The sequence below is a fragment of the Anoplopoma fimbria genome, chromosome 5 (genome assembly GCF_027596085.1).
Source record: "Anoplopoma fimbria isolate UVic2021 breed Golden Eagle Sablefish chromosome 5, Afim_UVic_2022, whole genome shotgun sequence".
Lineage (NCBI taxonomy): Eukaryota > Metazoa > Chordata > Actinopteri > Perciformes > Anoplopomatidae > Anoplopoma > Anoplopoma fimbria.
Window position 1 is genome coordinate 2,046,470 of NC_072453.1, and position 19,331 is coordinate 2,065,800.

The 19,331-nt window shown below is 42.7% G+C and overlaps 1 protein-coding gene across 1 annotated transcript in view; it reads right to left on the minus strand.

Moving 5' to 3' along the window:
- cacna1g (calcium channel, voltage-dependent, T type, alpha 1G subunit) overlaps positions 1 to 19,331 on the minus strand; it is a 234,277-nt gene that overhangs the window by 110,799 nt on the left and 104,147 nt on the right. Inside the window, 1 exon segment of the mRNA XM_054599520.1 lies at positions 9,276 to 9,373. Coding sequence (XP_054455495.1) covers positions 9,276 to 9,373 — 98 coding nt within the window.

The window sequence follows — 19,331 nt, forward strand, 5'->3', positions numbered from 1 at the left end:
TAGCTGCCACATTATGCACTGGATACTCAATTACCAGCATAACAGCGTACACAATCATTGTGAGATGAGAGCCATAAAGAAAATGTATCTCATAACAGCCCTGAGAGTTATTAAATGCTGTACTAAACTCTGTTTACAAGGGAAACATTGTGACATGATTCAAGAGAAGCAAAACCAGTGCAGGGAGTTATGTAAGAAATCCCGTGAGTCATTGCCTCTGGCCATTTGTTGCCACTTGCTCTTTGTGGGACATTTGTTTAACATAATTGCCCCGGACTCTCAGAGAAAGCGATGCATTCGGGTGCCGTCACGGATGTGTGGCGGCTTATGAACAGACAGACGTGACTTGCTGCCCACAAGAGCAACTTACTTTTTATCTCTCTCTCCAGAGCGTTTTACGATCAGCGAAGGCATACACACACACACACACACATACGCACACAGAGCACGCATTTAGCACCAGCTCCTTCAAGTGATTGCCCTCATAGTGTAATGTGCTGAGCTGTTAGGATGCTGCTTAGCCGTGCCTGAGCAAGTGGCAGCAGCTCGGATTAGTGTCCACAGCAGGCCCCGAGGCGCGCTAACTGGCTTCAGAGCAGAGATACGTGGGTTTGATACTTAAACTGCAACCCACATCTGACAGCTGCAGCCATGGAGGACAACGTATGTGTTTGACAATTAATGCCACAATACATAAGAAAAGTGAGACAATTAATAATTCAAGCTCAAATTGTCTTAAAGTGGCCCTATTATGCTTTTCCACTTTTCCCCTCTTCTTTAGTGTGTTATATATATTTTTTTACATGTAAAAGGTCCGTAGAGTGTAAAACCTGAAGTCCACGCCTAAAAGGAGTTACCCTCCCCCTCAGAAACACTGCTCCTGAGCTGCCTGAAACGGCTCGATTGAATTCTCTCCTTCACTTCTGTAACTTTATGAGGTCATAATGTTAGGGAAGTGACGTAAAAATCCTTCCGGCTAGTTTGGCCCTCAAACAACAAAAGAGAGATATGGATCTGAAGCTCCAGAGTTTTTTTAAATGTGAAACGTTGACCAATCACAAAATAGCGGGCTAGCTGACCAATCAGAGCAGACTTTGCTTTCTGGAGGGAAGAGCAAGCGCTACAACAGTGTGCTACTGAAGTAACGTAACAAACTACCTTTAAGCAGCACTGCAAACGCTCACTGTATTCTATGCAAATAGCAGGAAACCTATGGAACAGTTTAGTGAGAATGAAATCATGCTGCAGCACACTCAGTGATTAAAAACAAAATGTGGATTTTACTTGCAAATAAGGTTGTTTATGGTCAGCATTTCTCAGGAAAACGCACTGCATGTATCTTGAAGGCCAACGAGTGTGTTGCATGCATTCTCCTCCTCCTTTAAATCTATTCAATAGCACATTATCTTTTGAGCACAAGAAAGCAACTTCCTTTCTCATTTACGGTTTACATATGGCTATTATTTGTGCAGAACAGGTCAGCTCTTGATTTTTAGTAATGCAGGCGATGGCAGTTAGGGAACCAAAAGGTGTAAGGGCGTAAAGTATTTGGGACAAAATAAATTAAAAAAAATCAACACTGATGTTATTCGGATGTTGATATAAATCGGGACATCAAATAATACATCAACTGGACGAGAGCCACATATCAGGATGACTCTTCATTCAGTGACTTGGGTGAACATGAATTTCATATAGAGCACCTCTGTTTATCTCCCAGATAAGCGAACCAATCCTCTCCCGGCCTGAATGACTACTCATTCCAAGCGATTGACATTTCATATTCAATAACAATCATCTCCTCCTCCGCCTGCACGCCCTCTCCAACCTCGCTGTGGGCGTTCACTCTCTTCCAACATGGCTGGCGGGTGGGCAGCCGTGTGTGATCGGGGAGCCATCTGTTAGCAGGCAGATTAGGTCTGCTCCCCCTGCTCACCTGTCCAGGTCCAGCTCCAACCCAGCCAGCTTTGTAATCTGTGCACTGTGAACTAATGGGCTTTCTGAGTCGAGGAAGGCCGGTGTACACCTGTGTCTCTTCTCATTTGCTCCGAGCGGATGGTAAACATCTTCGTGTCAGCGACTCCAGACTGAGATGACTAGACGTCCCCGAAGTGGAAACGTGCCTTTGCATGAGCGAGCCATGTGACCCGCGAAGAGAGGAGCACATGCAGAGAAATGAGAACTGATGGAGAGAAAAGAGAACAGAGAACCCTTCTGAATTTGGTTTACCTGCTGCTTTTATTTGCCTGACTGGGTTAACTTGTATTTGTGTGCAACAATTTGTACAAAATGACAGTTTCTGATCTCAGTGATCATGGGGCTCATTTCTACAAATGGTATTTGAACTAACAATTTACCTCACCTGTTACCTGTTTCACCACACCTGACTATGGCAATACCAACAAATCCTTAGAGATAGAATGGTATTCTCAAGGGCAAACAGTTTAGAGACACACAATCTTCAACTTTACTTGAGATCATGTCTGAGCATAACTTATAGATTGTCACATTGTCTAGTGATGTTCATGTTCAACTCAAAAACCCTGAGCTGAAAATGAATTTGGACTGAAAATTCAAGTAAAACGGATATATTTCTCTTTTTAAGCAACACAATATCACTTGCATGCCAACGGCTATCAGACTAACAAGATGTTTTGTCTTCAGCACCGAATGGATTGACAGCGAAGAGCAAGGATTACCCTGTGACATTCTTCCCTTCTGGTGGACCACTTCCTCCTCTGAACTCCTACTAACCTTATCAGTCTCTTATTTCCTCAGCTCCACTCACAAACAAGGAGCCCCCAGACTCTTCTGGGCTCCCCCTCTCGGCCTCACATCGTAGTACAAGAGCAGAGGTCAAAGGGTGACTTCTAGATCTTGCGAAGAACAGAAGCTAGGATGCTCTTGCCAGCACTTTAATTACAGTAATCAGGCTCAGCAAACAATAACAAGTAGGAGGAGAAGGGCATGAGCACACGGAAAGCTGTGAGGTCGATGGTGTTGTGTTGTCGTTGTTGCCGTTAGAGCTTATCTGGGTGGAAGTGTAAGATTGCTCAAACACCAGGGTCTAACAAAGCGTGTAGAACCGGATGAAACACTCTGTGTTACTGATGCGTGAAAACAACAGCACACTTGTGCATGCATCCGATGTCGATGTGCATGAAAGAGTGCGAGGAAAACGTGAGTGTGAGTACTGCCTGTGAGTGTGCCAGTTTGATAAGGCGTTGGGGAAAGGTCACACGCGGTGGCTTCCCAATAAAGAAGCGTGCAAAGGCTATTCTGGTCCCAGTCTCGTTAAGACGGAGACGTGTCTGAGTGTGTTAATGTGTGCGTGAGGGTTTATGTCCTGCCGAAATCACCTATTGACTGCCGTCTCCAGCTTATCAATCAACGCTGGCTCGCTCAAATGTGGCATGCCCGATAGCATCGGAAGTTTCATCAAGACTCGTCAACTCTGAGAGAGCGAGCATGTTAATGGGCATCTCCAGGTCTGCAAACATAATAGACACGCCTTCGCCCTCAACCCTGACGCGGTGTGTTCTCTTTCTTCAAATGGTTGCCAAAAACTCATTGCCTCCTCTGAAGCGGTAATTCAAGGATTAAAGCTGGGGGACCCACATGGAGAGTTCTGCTAATTGTACCAATCTGGGTAGAACCTGACGCAGCATCAGGTTTCGTGCTGGGTTTCGGTCATTTCGTTGAGTTTTCTCAATTCAATTCTTTAAGGAATTCTCAATGTCCAGTGGAAGGAAGGACAGACAGACATTGAAGCCAATGAGTAGCATTTTCCTGCGAAGCAGTAGCATTGGTTTAAATAACAACACGTAATACAACTTTTTGTTTCTTGGGTCGAGTTTGGATTAAAAATTCAGCAGTTTGGTTTAGTTCGGTTGGGTCATAAAGACTTGGGTTACAGGCTGGGTTCAGGTCTCAGTTTAATGCTGCTGAGGAAAGACAGATTGCATGGAAAAAATTCAACAAGAGCATCAGAGGTTGAGATATTCTAACTTTAAGTGCATAGCATGGGTCAAGCTCCTGAATCCTGAATCCTACATTTCCCACAATACAAAGAGTATATTCTTATTAGACCCTTCCTGCCCGCTAAATGTCTCTCATTCTCCGTGGACTCTGATGTTCCATATTTTTGTAACTGCTGTGTTTGTGGGGCAAGCTTTCTGATGTTAAGTCTACAAGCCAATGCTGCGATATAGGATGTCTGATGACATCATCAGGGATGATCAGGCTAAGTAGTATTCCCTGGGTCTACTAAACTAATAGCGTGTGTAAAATTGTTGGTTCCTCTTTAACTCCAGCTGGTCTTGGCATTAAGGAATTGTTGATAACCAGGGTGGGAAATCCATGAACCAAAGCCAGCAGGAAAATAATGACAGCAGCTGGCTGGCGTGGCCACCAAACAAGACCCTTTGGCAGGTGATCCACAGTCATCCTGTCCCAAAAATATGTTTGACTCGAAAGAAAAATGGTCTCTGCTGGCTAGAAAAATAAATGTGTCACTTTAGCCTGAGGATAAAAATAGTAATTTTCTTTCTCTGTGTATAACAATGACACCTTTACTCCTATGAACGGAAAAATCTCAGCATTCTTAAGTTAGTATTCTAGGTTTCACCGCCTTGAGGCCTGAAACTAAAACCCATTACTGTAAAGCAGCTCCGCACTTCGATTTGCATATTGCAGCAGCAGAATCAAGGTTATAAAAGTGGCACTTGCTGACAATAGATTCTAAATGTTAAAGTTTGCAGTCTATTTTATACTCAGTAAAAGCACACTTTGCTTTGAAAAAGAAGAAAAAAAGAGCGATTTGGGTTTTTCAATATTTCAGCAAAACTAGATGTAAAATTCTTCTTCCCTTTTATCTGTTTTTGTGACCTAGATGTAGTCATTCCAATACAACCTTACTATAGCATCATATCTTTTTTCATGCCATGAGCACATTATTCCTTTCTTCCAGAGAGAGGAGTCCTCCTCTGCTACCCAGGAAAACACACTGTATTCTGGACACACGAGTGGTCAGCCGCTCCCTTTCAATATTAAGACCCATACAGAGGTAAGCCACAAATTATCATATCTGCCTTGATGCGGGCAATGACAGGCCTGGTACAGGGTCCCTCTGGGCCGGTACTGGACGTGAGGGAAATAGGCAATCAGGGGGCAGACTGTGGGTGATGGTGTTTTGGAGACACAGCCAGAGATTTTTTGGCTTTTGAAATGTATCCGTCACTTCGACTGGCAGGAGTGGTGAAATCAATCAATGCCAGAGCCCAAGACGTGGACACCAGTCCAAGAACAATGTGTTTGTTAATACAAGTCTGAGTGTGTGTGTGTGTGTGTGTTTTTAAGATGAGCTCCAGCCTTCAGTTCCAATACAGACGGAAAGAGGGTGAGAGAAGAGCAATACGGGAATGTAGACAACGAGGAAGAGGGAAGTGAGTACCAACGGTTTAAGCATCCGCTGATCCAGGTTCAGATGGCTCACATTCTGGGCAGCGCTGGACAAAAAAAGCAAGGAAGTTGACTAAGAGGCTGGAGGTGGATAGTTTGGAGCAACGGATTGAGTGAACCTAGCCGACATGTAAATGGACACTGATATGAGCTAAGTGAGTATCAGCTGAGGTGTGGGTCTCCGTCTGAGCCTGCATCTTCAGCCTGGCATTAATATGCACCTTGTATCTGGAATGTGTCGGATTATGATTTACTGGACTAAACTCAACAATGAAATACATCTATATCTCCACTAAACACGATGACATCACATTTCTCTTGTCCTCACTAAAACGGAGATTAATACACACGGCGACTCCTATTATAGGATTGATGATGTTTAAAATGGACAGCTCCCTCACCACAGTGAGATCATTTCTGGGCTGTTAATCTATCAATGCAGATGACAGCTCGTTTGTGCGCTTTTGGGGTGGCCTGTGAAATATATTCTCATTTACATTACAGTAGCTGTATAACATAGATTGGACGCTCATTGAGGTGCAGTAATTGACGTTTGTGAGCCAAGTGGCTCTCTGTCAACCAGTGGAGCACTGAGCTGCTCTACACTTGAGCCTCACACACTTGCTAATCACTTAAAAACCATTAGCACTTATGCTAGAGCATATGGTAGCAAATTAAATCTATTATTCACAGTGTGTAATATAACCTGCGGTAATTCAAATGATTTTTCTGATCCCCCGACCACTTATTTAGCACCACCAATAGCTGAATACTTCTACTTGTCGAGCGCTGAGCTACCTTAACAGAGTAAATGCTATACTTTGAGGTTAATGCTTAAATAGCATGCTAGCATGCGAAAAGTTAGCCTGCCGTTTTGCTTTTAGTCTTGTTACATTTGCAACAGGATTACACCTCATGTTCACTTTTTTCCTATGTCTGTCTTAAAACAATCCTCATATCCCCCTATGTACAGTTAATGTATGGTTATTAATTCTTCCTTTCTACACTGACTTTGAAATGATCCGTTTTCAGCGCCATTCCTTGTCCAGTAGAAGGATGTGGCATTCACACAATGAGAGTGTCAATGTGCATATGGACATGTGACAATTGTTTTTAAAAAGATTTGGAAAAATCTGAACCTCTCCTTTAAGAGCAGAGATGAACTCTGTGGGATTTTACAAGCACAGACGTGAAGTATTCCTCTTTGTCTGCAGTAGGACATGTGTACTTTACAAGTGTGACTCCATGCTGCCGCACCGTAACTGTGAATCACCGGGTCTTGTCACATTTTACGTTGCAACATCTCTGTCACCCCCGTTCTGTGCCTCTTTTGTAATGTTGCCGCGCCAATTAGGCAGGTCAAATTCGTCGCGCTTGGCGAACTCTGAAAGGGCAAACTGTTCCCTTGTATTTCCGCCTTGTTTCCCGCTGTAACAACCCGACAACTGCTTCATAATGGAAGAGGAAAAAACCCTCGGTCAGTGTCGTGAATCCAGTCTGACAAGTGGGGAAATGAACTAACCGCATCCAAGAACTTAAGCACCCGTGTATTCAAATTCAGCAAAGTGTGCCTCAAAATAGGCTGAGCTCCATAATAACCCCCGACCCAGAGGCATGACCAATGCTGCAAGCTCCTCCGCTGGAATTGATGAGGCTGGTGAAGGGATGAAGGCCACCAACACCAGCACCACCACCCTCATCACTACACTCATTGACATTTTCCTCGCAGGGCCAGAACCAGACCGAATCATCCACACATTAATGCTGCTATCAGTCCTCTGATTAGGGTGAGGAATGGTAGGACGCGTAATGAGCGAGTCTGTGTGCATGATTCTGACTGTGTGTGTGTGTGTGTGTTTATGTGTGTCTATGTGGCCTAATGAGCAGCACTGGACGACAACAAGTACTTTGATTGACACGCGGGTTGGATTGCAGAAGTGGTTTGGGAGTGTCATCGGTAGAGGGATAGGAAGTTGATGTCCCATTCATGCGCTTACAACGGGGGTGAACACCTGCAGGTACTGTACACAAACACGCACACACACACACACACACACACATTCTAGGATCATTGCTCAGTTTGCCCGCAATCTGCTCTCAGTAATTGAGGGAGCTAATGACACAATTAGGGTTTGTGTTTAAAGGAAAGCATTGCAGGGGGTGGAATCTAGGTGAGGTTGATTCCACATAGTGGATTACTGGGTTGGTATGAATATGCTTATGATTTGTTTCAACATTATTGTGTGCACTGGAGATTCAATCTATGCTGATTAAACTCTAATGGAGACTGATGAAAGGAAAGCAGAGAGGAAAATGGAACTTTTTTGGGGAGGTGGGGAGTTAGGATAATAAGTGTGTAAGAGAAAGTGAGAAGGGGAAGGACGCAGCAAGCAACTCAGGGATTTGTGCGTCTGTGTGTGTGTGACTGTTGCTATGAACTGCAGTCCTTTAATAAAATTCAGTGAGTTGGAAAATTGCATATAAACCTGTCAGACTTGCTGGGGTAAGCCAAAACACAGAGAAACAGTGGAGGCAGCATACTAAGTGTGGATCGGCTTGTGTCTGACCTAAATTCATGCCGTGTAGGAATTCAATCCAACGGCGTGATGCCCACTTATGGTCGAGTACAACGACAGCATACTAAGATAAAGTCATTTAATACACGAACGTATCCTGCTACCGAGCCTGATTAATCATGAGAAGCAATATTCGTTTCAAGTGATTAAATGTCAGAGAACACAAGCTCTCTCATGTCAAGTATTAAAGTTCCACGTCTGGTTGAGATGTTAATACCGCTTGAGTTCAGATGTATGGCAGAAGGTTTTGTGCACAAAAAAGAAAAGACTGCCACCCGGTTTGGACAGACCAAAAGATATGTTTGATAATTAAATTTAGGCAAGTTTCTTCTTAATCTGGGAACAAAGTGTACAGACACTGATCACTGAAAAATTGGATTTTAGGAATGCACAAACACAAACTTTAATGTCAAACACGGCTAAGCACGACTCCTTAGCTTCCTTAAAGTTTTAGGGGAGAGATAAACTGAGTAGAGCCTTTTTGCGTTGATGAAGAACTAGCTTGGTCATGAGGTTGTGTATGTTCGATTGACACTCAAACTTTTCAATTTAAGGTCTGTATTTCTGAATCTTACTTAAAGGTATAGTTTGAAGTTTTGAGTATTTCTTTTTTTTTCCTGCAGAAAACAAAATGAGAAGATTGATACAAACGTTCATGGTGGAATGTAAATATAACAGCAGCTGTTAGCTTAGCTTAGCTTAGCACAAAGACTGGAAACAGGGGGAAACATATTGAAATATTTATTTGATAGGCTCTGTGCAATCTTGCAGTCAGCAACGGATGTCACACGCTGTACGCGTACAACCACTAATAACTACGGCGTAAAGTTCCATCACACTATCAATGCTTAAACCACAGAAAAAAATATTATATATTATGTAATAGTAAGTTGCTCGGTATCAGAATGCAATTCAGTCCAGATGTTGGATGACTATATTTTCCTTTGTCTATTATGATGATGAAGACAAAGAAGTCTTGAAACATCAAGACCTTATATAAATGTCCATCTAAGTCGCTCACATTATGAGAGGACATCAAGACTTCATCGGAGTCTTACATCAAACATTTAACTTTGTTGTGAAGTGTAAGAGATTGAACATCTAAGCCTTACACACCTCCCGATCATCAGTTATCACCCGAACTTGCAGTGACTCACAATGACTTCAATCAATGGTCAGCCTAAGAGTTGTGCACAGTGTATCTTTGGCGGCCGGCTTAAGTTTAGGTTCTGCACTCACTTGGTACTCGGTTGATGGCTCTCAAAGGTCTCAGAACGCGAACCGTCCTCACCGCTGAAAAACTGACTTTCTGCAGGTTTAGCGAGTAGTCCAGAATCCTGCAACAAGTGGAAAGAGAGAGAGAAGAGAGAGAGAGAGAGAGAGGGAGATGTGTAAGTACAGCAACAACAAACCACACGCTTTAATTGCTATCACGGCTCACACTGCACGGCCCTGCTTCATCATCGGGGAATAAAAAAACGGAAAAAATAAGGGCAATATTATGAAGCCAATTATATATTCCATGTATTACATTCTCTCCCACTCTCTCTGTACAACTGGTAATTAATCCTCTAATGTTTTGAAGCCCGTTTTACATTTTTGCCTTTAGAGATGACTGCAGTACATGTGTTCTGGCAAACAGTGCGCTTTCATTCCAACTGCAGCAAACGGGGCAGAAAGTTAAAAAAAACACCTCACGCACACTGCAGCGTGTGTGTTTTTGCTTGTTTTTGGAGCTCGGCAAACACGCAATGTTTTGTATGCCTGAAAAACGCACGCATGTATTCACCCTTGCACAATCAACCTTTCAAATGAGCAAACGGCGGCATTTGTGCATCGGCTTTGAGATGTCAAAAGAGGGTGAATCACTAGTTATTGAGAGGAGAATGTAGCAACCAACGGTAGATAAAAGAGCAGCATCAGATCAGTCAGCCTCGTAACCTTGAGACGGCACACACACACACACACACACACACACACACACACACACACACACACACGCTTATACTCTTAACAGCCTCTCCAGCAGCTTAGGAGGACAGCGCTTAGAGAAGAGAGCGTCTGTGGAATGCTTGAGAAAACCTTTTACTTGTTTCTTGATCGGTGTTTGTCGTCATCTCGTCTCTCTCTGTGTGTGTGTGTGTGTGTGTGTGTGTGTGTGTGTGTGTGTGTGTGTGTGTGTGTGTGTGTGTGTGTGTGTGTGTGTGTGTGTGTGTGTGGAGCAGATGCTGAGCACATGTGCAGCTTGCAGGGGTGTGCAGATGAAGGAATTCCCTCCTCGCACCGACTCCAAGTCTGTCCGACTGTCGGTCTGTCTGACAAATGCTCAACACATGTCGGGCAGCGCATGTGTAAGTGTGTGTGTGTGTGTGTGTTCATGTGTGTGTGTCTGCGCGCAAGCCCGTTGGTCACATTAAGTGCAAGAAACTCCCTAAGTGAAAGTGTGTGTTTGAGGTGTCCCAGTACGAGCATTTTCTACAGTACACACACACACTCTCTCTAGCTCTCTCACACACATACACACCTGCTGTATATGTACACACACATACCCAAGCTGACAGATGGCCTGTGGGCTACAGAGAGAAGGTAAATGGGTAAACAGTTAACAGAACAGCTCAGAGATGTCCTCCCATCACCAGTGGAGGGATGAGGGGCTAACAGTATCAGGTAGTCCTCAGGAAACAGGCACTCCACATCAGCAGCTGTGTAATGTTTCTGCAAAGGACGCCATGGACATTCAGATCAAAAGGAATCAACTGGCACTTATATGAAAGAGCAACTTGCGAAAACAGATCTCAGTTTGGGCATGAAGGCATGAATAGAATAGGAGTAGGAAAGACATTCCCGTTGCAATCATCTTAGCTGGATGTTTCGATTGGCGGCCATTTGGATGTGTACTGTTGCTATTGCGACCATTGTAGCAGGCTAACTTCCATACAAACTAAACCGACTCATTTGGTTGAGGTTCTGTAGTAACGACTAAAACTAGCAGTGGAATGGTAACATTAAGAAGCGTAGAGGGCCACAGTAAATTTCTAAAATCGAATGCTTTATCAACACAGTCTTTGTCGCAGCGTAGGAAACCACATTGCTATTGCCAAATGAGTGGCAACTTTGTTCAGCTCAGGTTCTGTAACCAGTATAGCAATAAAACATGGTGGAATTAGCAGATGTTGGCTAGTTAGCTAGCTTGCTAATGCTATAATGACCTGAGCCAGTGGATAGATTTTGACCCTTTTTTTTTCTGTCTCTTGTTGCAGCCACAACTTTATAGAAACCTACAGAATCCTAGTTATGCAATACCGTTAAACATTAATATTGACATCTATTGATTTTAAGACGGTTTAATTAAGAAGTGATTCAACAGAAAATTAATCAGCAATTATTTTGCTAATCAATCCATCCGTTTAGGGTATATTTTAAGTGAAACAAGTCTAGTTATGTATCATAGCTATCCTTCCTACGGACTCTTGGACAGCTCTTAACCCAGAGTCTTATAACAGTAATTTGCCATTTAATTTAGAACAGGACGATGAAGTCCACTGTCCTACAGTCATGCAGTTCAGATGACCGGCACACAGCAGCCTTTTCTTGAAATACCTATATTTTTTAATTAGTGAGCTTTAGGGGTGTTGGAGGGCAGATTTTGTTACATTCATATTACATTACATTACATTACAGTCATTTAGCAGACGCTTTTATCCAAAGCGACTTACAATCAGTAGTATATTACATATCATTCACCCATTCACACACTGATGACAGGCTACCATGCAAGGTGCCACCATCAGACTCTAACTAACATTCATGCAACATCCAGTCCACACCGATGGCAAGCCTTCGGGAGCAACTTGGGGTTAAGTGTCTTGCCCAAGGACACATCGACTGCCGAAGCCAGGTATCGAACCACCGACCCTCTGATTGGAGAACTACCTTGCTCTCCACTAAAGAGCAATGCTAGCTGTTTCCCTGTGTTTCCAGTCTTTATGATAAGATAGGCTTACTGTTGCTGTAGGAGATGTCAGCAAACTGGCAATTCAGTCATATTATCAGCCTGTATGAGATGGAGAATATACAATAAATCCACCATGATTCCAGTGCTGAATAGTATGGGCCCATGGGGAAACGTATGGTAACATTATCAGGATACCGATGGGAAAACAGTTTGAGTGCCAGAGACATACTATAAATCCCCACAGCGATATTATACAAATATTAGGGTAATTTCTCTTCAGACAGAGTTGCATAAGCGAACTTAAAAGCGGATGATGAATGATGTCTGTTGAAAAACAGTCCATGCAAAAACACTTGCTGCCGCTGATGAGAGCCAGATGAAGTTCGGCATGCTCACTGAAAACTGACCCATCTCTCCTCATCTGGAAATGAAGAAAACAGCCGAGGAGAAATGGAGTGAATCAAACAAACGATGGAAATGACAGGAAGTCGTGCGCTGTTTTTCGTCAGAGTCCGTGCCAGTGCTGATGATGCCGATACAGGGGAAGGGTAACCGGAGGGTGGGGGGGGACTGAGAAATTAGAAGCAGGAGGGGACGGGGGAGGCCCGACCTTGGAGGGAGTTTGCGTGAGGAGAATTCCCAAACTGAAAGCACACGAGCCACACGGCAATTTTGCATCTTGTCATGCACACTCTGATATGATACATCTTGATATGGGGAGATCCTTACAAGGACAAACTCGAGGGAGACTGTAATGAGATTCATACTGTATCAGTCAAGCAATAAGAAGCATCCAATGATATACGGCGTGCATAAAAACAAAGACACACACACACACACACTCCTTTGGCCGTGTAGCTTCTTAGCTCGTCCTCTCTTATCGAGTGTGTGTTTGTGCCAAAGCAGCCGGACACATGAAGGATGGTATGTATGTATACACATATCACTTTTCCAGCTAAAGGCCAAAGGCAACAGCAGCTTGGAACACACATACACACTGGACACAATGCCACCCAGAAAGAGCTATAACAGGAAAAGTACGCAAGGCAGCTCCGGAATGTAGAACAGCGTCCAATGTTCAACCCACCCTGTCCACACCTAACCTTCATTGGTCTACTTCTCTGTCTGTATCTATCTGTCCGTCCGTCTCCTGTCCATCTCAGACAGTCCATCCATCTGTCTTCTTGCAGCTACTGCACTGTTATACTGCTACTGTTTGTTAGTTTGTTTTTTTCCCCTATGTAAATCATGATGGATGGAGTGAGAAAAGACAAATGGAATTGACAAACTTTGCTGGAGTCTCCTCAGTTTTCATGCTCGTTTTGTGGATGGGGAGTTTGTTTTATATCAGGGAAGAAATTACATGATGAGTAATGTTGAAAATCTCTCTGCGCAGCAAGGCAAATGGCTTTGGGTATTCTGTAAGGTTTTTAGTATTGCAGTGGCCCATTGATCATTCTGCGTATAGGGCTTATAACTTCAGGGCTGTTTATATTGTTTGTCTGGTTGCACAGAGTAAGTGGATTGATGTGAATTTAAAATACAGAGGTAGTTCCAAGGTGTGTTTAGCCAAGTATAGCATTAAGAAGGGCGAAAATGCTAGCATAGCTTTATGAAAGCTGGAAGGAGATACACCTTCCAACAACTTGAGAGCTCAAAAATATAGTTTTTTTACATCCCTAAAACTGCTTTTTTTAAATTAATGAATGCATTTAATATGAATGGGGTTTTGGTGACAAAACAACAGAGATTGTGCATTTAGTGGATTGTTTTGTTTCTTTCTATGCTTCATGCACATTACTTAAAAGGCAGCAAGACACAGTTAGTGACTAGCTGGTGAACATAGTATTTGGCAGTTATAGAGCTAAAGGACTTCCTTCAGGAGTTGGTTGAGACCAAAACAGAGCTAAAACGAGAGTGAATATTGACACCAAATGAATGCTAATGCTTCCATGGCTCGCGCATAACCTTTGGTTATCATCTTTGATCAAAACCTCCCCTCCGAACTCCTCATTAACAAAAACGAATCCGCGCCTTCATCACCTCTCGACACGACTACTGCAACAGCATTCTCCACAACACATTCACCAAACATCTTCAACAAACTGCAAAACATCCACAACTCAGCTGCTCGTCTGCTCACCCTCTCCAGCAGCACAGACCTCACAACCCCTGTCCTTCAAAAATCTCCATTTGCCCACCCAACCCCTTTCTTTCTCTTTCATTGTAGTAGTTTTGTTTTTATACTGTTATTGCCTTTACTTTTTTCTGTTACTGTTTTTATTACCAAGTAAAAGGCATTTGAGTGCCCTTCAAAGCGTTATGCACATGGATTTTTTTTTTATTATTAGTCATATTAAACATCACAGCATAGCCCATCATTTATCCATAAAATATTGAGTAATAATTGTAAATATTGAGATATCCATTGACAAACAAATAGCTGCTTCAACCCCGCTGTTATTATTACGTTAGATAATGGCTTTGTTATTAGATTATTGGATTATAGCGCTTTACCACTGTGGCTGCACATTGCTCCATCATAATCTGTCTTGTCATGTAACGCTTATTGTGAACTAACTAATTGTCATTTGTCCTCTCCACTGATATCCCTTTTGTCGCATATTGTTTGCTTTTCTATTTGCCTCCAAACCACTGACAAGCAAAGCTGTCACACTAGATGTTCCTCAGCAAATGAATTGTGAGTGATGGACGTGTGTGTGTTTAGAAGGTGTTTTCTTTTAAGGTGGTGTATGTCTTTATGTATACAGTGTATTGCTGCAGAGCAAACGCTACAGTATGTGCACAATAGGACCGATTTTCACCAACCCTTATGTAACAACACACACATTTAAACAACACGTACATTTAAGGCGGGTGCACTGACACCGGCTAATGATCAGAGTCTGATATCATTAAAGTGAGTGCAGTGTAGTATGATTGGGGCGACGTGGAGGGAGGAAAAAAACCCCACAGAGAACAGACAGATGGAGTGTTTTCATGCTGAATCAGATTGAGAGCCTTTCATCAGCAACACGTTCTGCCATCAGCCCACTCTGCTGCTTATCTAACCCAAATGTTAACCAACTTATTCTTCACAGTCACGGTCGATCACTGAATATCTCTCTTTCTCTTGCAACAATCGCACATTGCAAGGGGGATTCTCCTTCTTCTTCTTCTTGAGAAGTCAAGAGGTCTTAGCTACAGAGCTGCTTCATTGGCAATTCAACCCTCCTGCATAACAGTGATAAAGTTGTGCGCTTGCTATCACTCCCTCCAGCAAGCTCATTATTCTGTAAATGTAGCAAACTCATGTTAATAAAAAATGCTTGCAAAAAGTGACTGTGTCTTTTCCTGCATATCCTGTAGTCCGATCAAAACCAACTGTTCCCGGGTCAAACTAAATCAAATTTAACAAACCAATTTCCTTGTGAATGTGCTAATATGCCCGAGGGGACTTTCTTTACCTTCTCAAACAATATAACATGCGTTTTATCGTTTGATAAATGCAGAGCTTGGTGTCCCTATGAAACTACTCGAAATCCCTCCTGCTTCTCTGTAAATGCTGTTGAATACTATGTGAAATATGAAAAAGAAAACTTACAAAAAAGACATGCCCATGAAGATTTACATGATTCCCGTGTGTGAATTAGCTTCTACAAAACCTGTAATTGCAGCACATCCAGTGACATTGAGTTATACAGGTGTGTCCTCCTTTTCTTTCTTGAAGTTGCGCAGGCCAAATGTGAGCATTCACTTTCTGTGCAGGATGAACAGAGGCTGCAGGATGATCTTCTCTATCACTACATTACATTACATTACAGTCATTTAGCAGACGCTTTTATCCAAAGCGACTTACAGGAAGTGTATTCAACATAGGTATTCAAGAGAACTACTAGTCACCAGAAGTCATTGTAATTCTGGTTGATAATAAAGGCCAAGTTTTACATCCGTCCTCGCAAAGCTTTAAGATATTCTGCTCACACTTCTGCAGGAGCTTTTCCATCTTTATCTTTCTTCCCTCCATCTCCCCAGTATCCCCTCCCACCCCCATTCCCCCTCACTGGTAATCTATGGCCGATCTGCTGACCCACGGGGGGGGGGGGGGGGGGGATAATCTAACTAATGGAGGAGGAAGCCAGGTGGATGAAGACACCCAGGACAAGAAAAATGCAGCAGTCCAGTCCGGATGCTGTAGAGTGCAAGCTCACCGAGACAGAGAAGGATGGAGGGAGGGAGGGAGGGAGGGAGAAAGGGAGGGAAGGAGACATACTGCTTGACTCCTGACAGTAGACAGTTTGTTTAATGGCAATCATTGTCCATGGATGCTGTATCCTGCGTATCTGCGTCCTCTCTCTCCTCAGGATAGCAACATTTGTCTTCGAAAATACCAACACACACACGCACACACTTGAGGATTGCGGGTTATATAGCTGTGATACAACATGTTAATCAACACAGAGTGAGGCTAGCTGTTTCCCCCCTGCTTCCAGTCTTTATGCTAAGCTAAGGTAACCATGTAGAATAACTCCCAATGGAAACCCATCCTTTTCATTATTAGATTCTCAGAGCGACTGACGTAGTTTAAATAGCGTGAAGTCTGAGGATGGTGGAAGGGAGTTAAGGATGGACAGGTCAAACAAACACACCGCCGGCTGTTCATGTCCTGTGTGAAATTAAGCTAATTTGGTTATTTTACCGTAGTTTTGTTTGTTGCAGAGCAAGCGTGGTTATTTTACTTAACAAACTTTTTTTTACTCAAACCACGATCTGTTCCTATACCTAAAAAAAGTACTTGTTGCGTAAATAAACCTAAACACAAAGTAAACCTAGCTAATATACGACACATCCTACCTCATTCATGCAAACTGTTATTTCTGTTGAGCTTTGGTGGGTTTTAAAAACATATATGGTGTTATAAAGTTGTGGATTGTTTCTCATACGGTCGCACAAATAGTCATGAATAAGAACAACATGGAAGATTCTGCCAAAGTCAACACCTGAACAGTTCAAATTTGATGCAAGTAGCAGCAATCCTATTGTTATTAACGCTCGATGAGCCAATTTCTCAATGTTTTTAACCAAAAAATAACTTAATTAAGGTTAAAAAAACAGCCTCTGTTTCTCTTAGTTTGTCTCCCTCTCTTTCGACGTCCCCACCACCCTCGCCGTTCCTCCACCCATCCTCACACCCTTTCCTTCGCACCGCTGTCCCCTAAACAGGGCTGGAGCCAATCCAAAGTGTTCATCAATAAAGAAGAAAGGAGGAGGCGCTGAGTGCTTCTCTCTCACCTCCTTCAGTGTGACTCAACCACGGGTCTGAAACACAAGAGGATGTGTTGAATATTTAAAGCCAGGTAATGGTGCTAAGCTTGTGTTTTAAATATCAATATATCATGCTGGAATTATAGCGATGCTCTCATATAATTACATTAAATGATTGGGACCGTGGTCAAGGTTACGGATACGCTGTATAGCCTCTGCCAAATTTTATCAGTCTCAAATTGACATCGCCTTCGAACACTTTTTGGCTTCCTTTCACAAGTTTATAGATTTTGGACTCTCTACTTCCACTACTTTGAGAAAGACCTTCAGCTCTCCTCCCATTGAGAAAAACAAACAGATTCTTTAGGTGTTTTTTCAAACCGGAGGAACTCTTTCAAAGTCTTCCTCTCCACCCACTCTATATCTCACTCCTGGCACTGTCCCGTAAAGGCATAAAACAGAGTGCCTGGGATTAGAATTTTCTATGCTTGTCTATTACTGTGGGTTTTGTAACCCCAGAATAGGTCGCAAGAAGAATCCGAGGGGTCACCGGATAATTCAAGACGGACCGTGACACAATTTTGTTACTTTTTCCTGACTTTGTGCCACATCTTTACTGGGCAACGAGTGTCGGTCCACCACTTTGGTCCAGATGGCAAAATCTCAACAACTATTGGATGGATTACCATGAATTATAGCAGTTTACCGCAGGGGATGATTAAAGGCTTACATGGGATATTTCATCTTGAGAAAATCGCGTTATTTGTTGCCAGGCTTATACTCTTTAATTTATTATGAATTACATATAGCCTGTGAAATAATACAAGTTACAGGAAAATGTCAAATATCCAAAAATGACCAACGAAACAAAATCCGTGGTGATCGTCCCCGAACAACAGACGGGATTACATATCGAGGCAGTCGCTATCGAGCTGACGGCCTCAGCTTCTCTTCCTCTCTCCATCAGCCTTTCTCTGTCAATCCATCGCCCTTCATCCTGTTCCCTCCTCACTCCTTCCATCTTCCTCCTCAGTTATCCTTTCTTTTTCTCTCCAGGGCTAATCCAGCCACAGAGAGAGCATTGAGTCAGATCAATGTACTATGGATAGGGTAGCCTGTCTGCCACAGTAAGTGCTGGTACACTCTCCTATTCAGGGACCCTCGGCTATTGACTGGGGCTCCACTGCACCGACCACTGAATAAATACATAAATAAATGAAAAGTCAGTCAATCTAGAGCTGAGTCTCAAAATGAGAGTTGGTTCCCACACATTTGGGTACAATCAGTTCTTTTTAATGCAGACTTGTTTTGAAGGGTTTCACTAAATTTCATTTTCTTCATATGAACAAATCAATCTGGCTCGTTTAGACTAGTTCAAAATTCTGTCTTGTTGAATTTGAAGAGATAAATGGAACCGCATTAGAGACAAATACGATTTGCATACTCTAACTCTGTAGCAGAATATTTTCCCCTTTATAATTTGTGATAAGATGTGCCATGTCACAATTAGGTTTTATCTTTCAGTTTGAGACTTCAATCATTTTAAAAAAACAACATGCTTAACATGCATTCACAGTTACAGAGCTGATTAGACGGACAACAAACTAGGCTACAGGGCATTCACAGTGTCGGATTCAATATGTTGACTGCTGGTTTGGTAAGCAAGTTGTCTGGTACTGGAAAGGATGCAATCACAGATTTCACCCGTTATTTCTACTGACAGGAATGATAGCAAAAACTCTAAATAAGTCGAAGAGTCTACAGCCATGCTAGCTGCTCTGTGAGGCATGCTCACAATTACAATGTGGATATTCTGATGGTTAGCAAGTATAATGTTTACCATTTTCACCATCTTATTAAAGCCAGTTAGCATGCTAATATATCCTAATGAGCACTCAATACAGAGTACAGCTGATGCTAAAAGGAATTACTTTTAAACTAAACTAAACAGTTTTTAAGCGGGTGATGGTTATAGATGAAACGTCTGGGGAACCACCAAAGTCAACAGGCTTCATCTCTTGGGAACCAAAAGCTTGCACAAAATTCCATGGCAATCCCTCCAATAGTTGATGAGA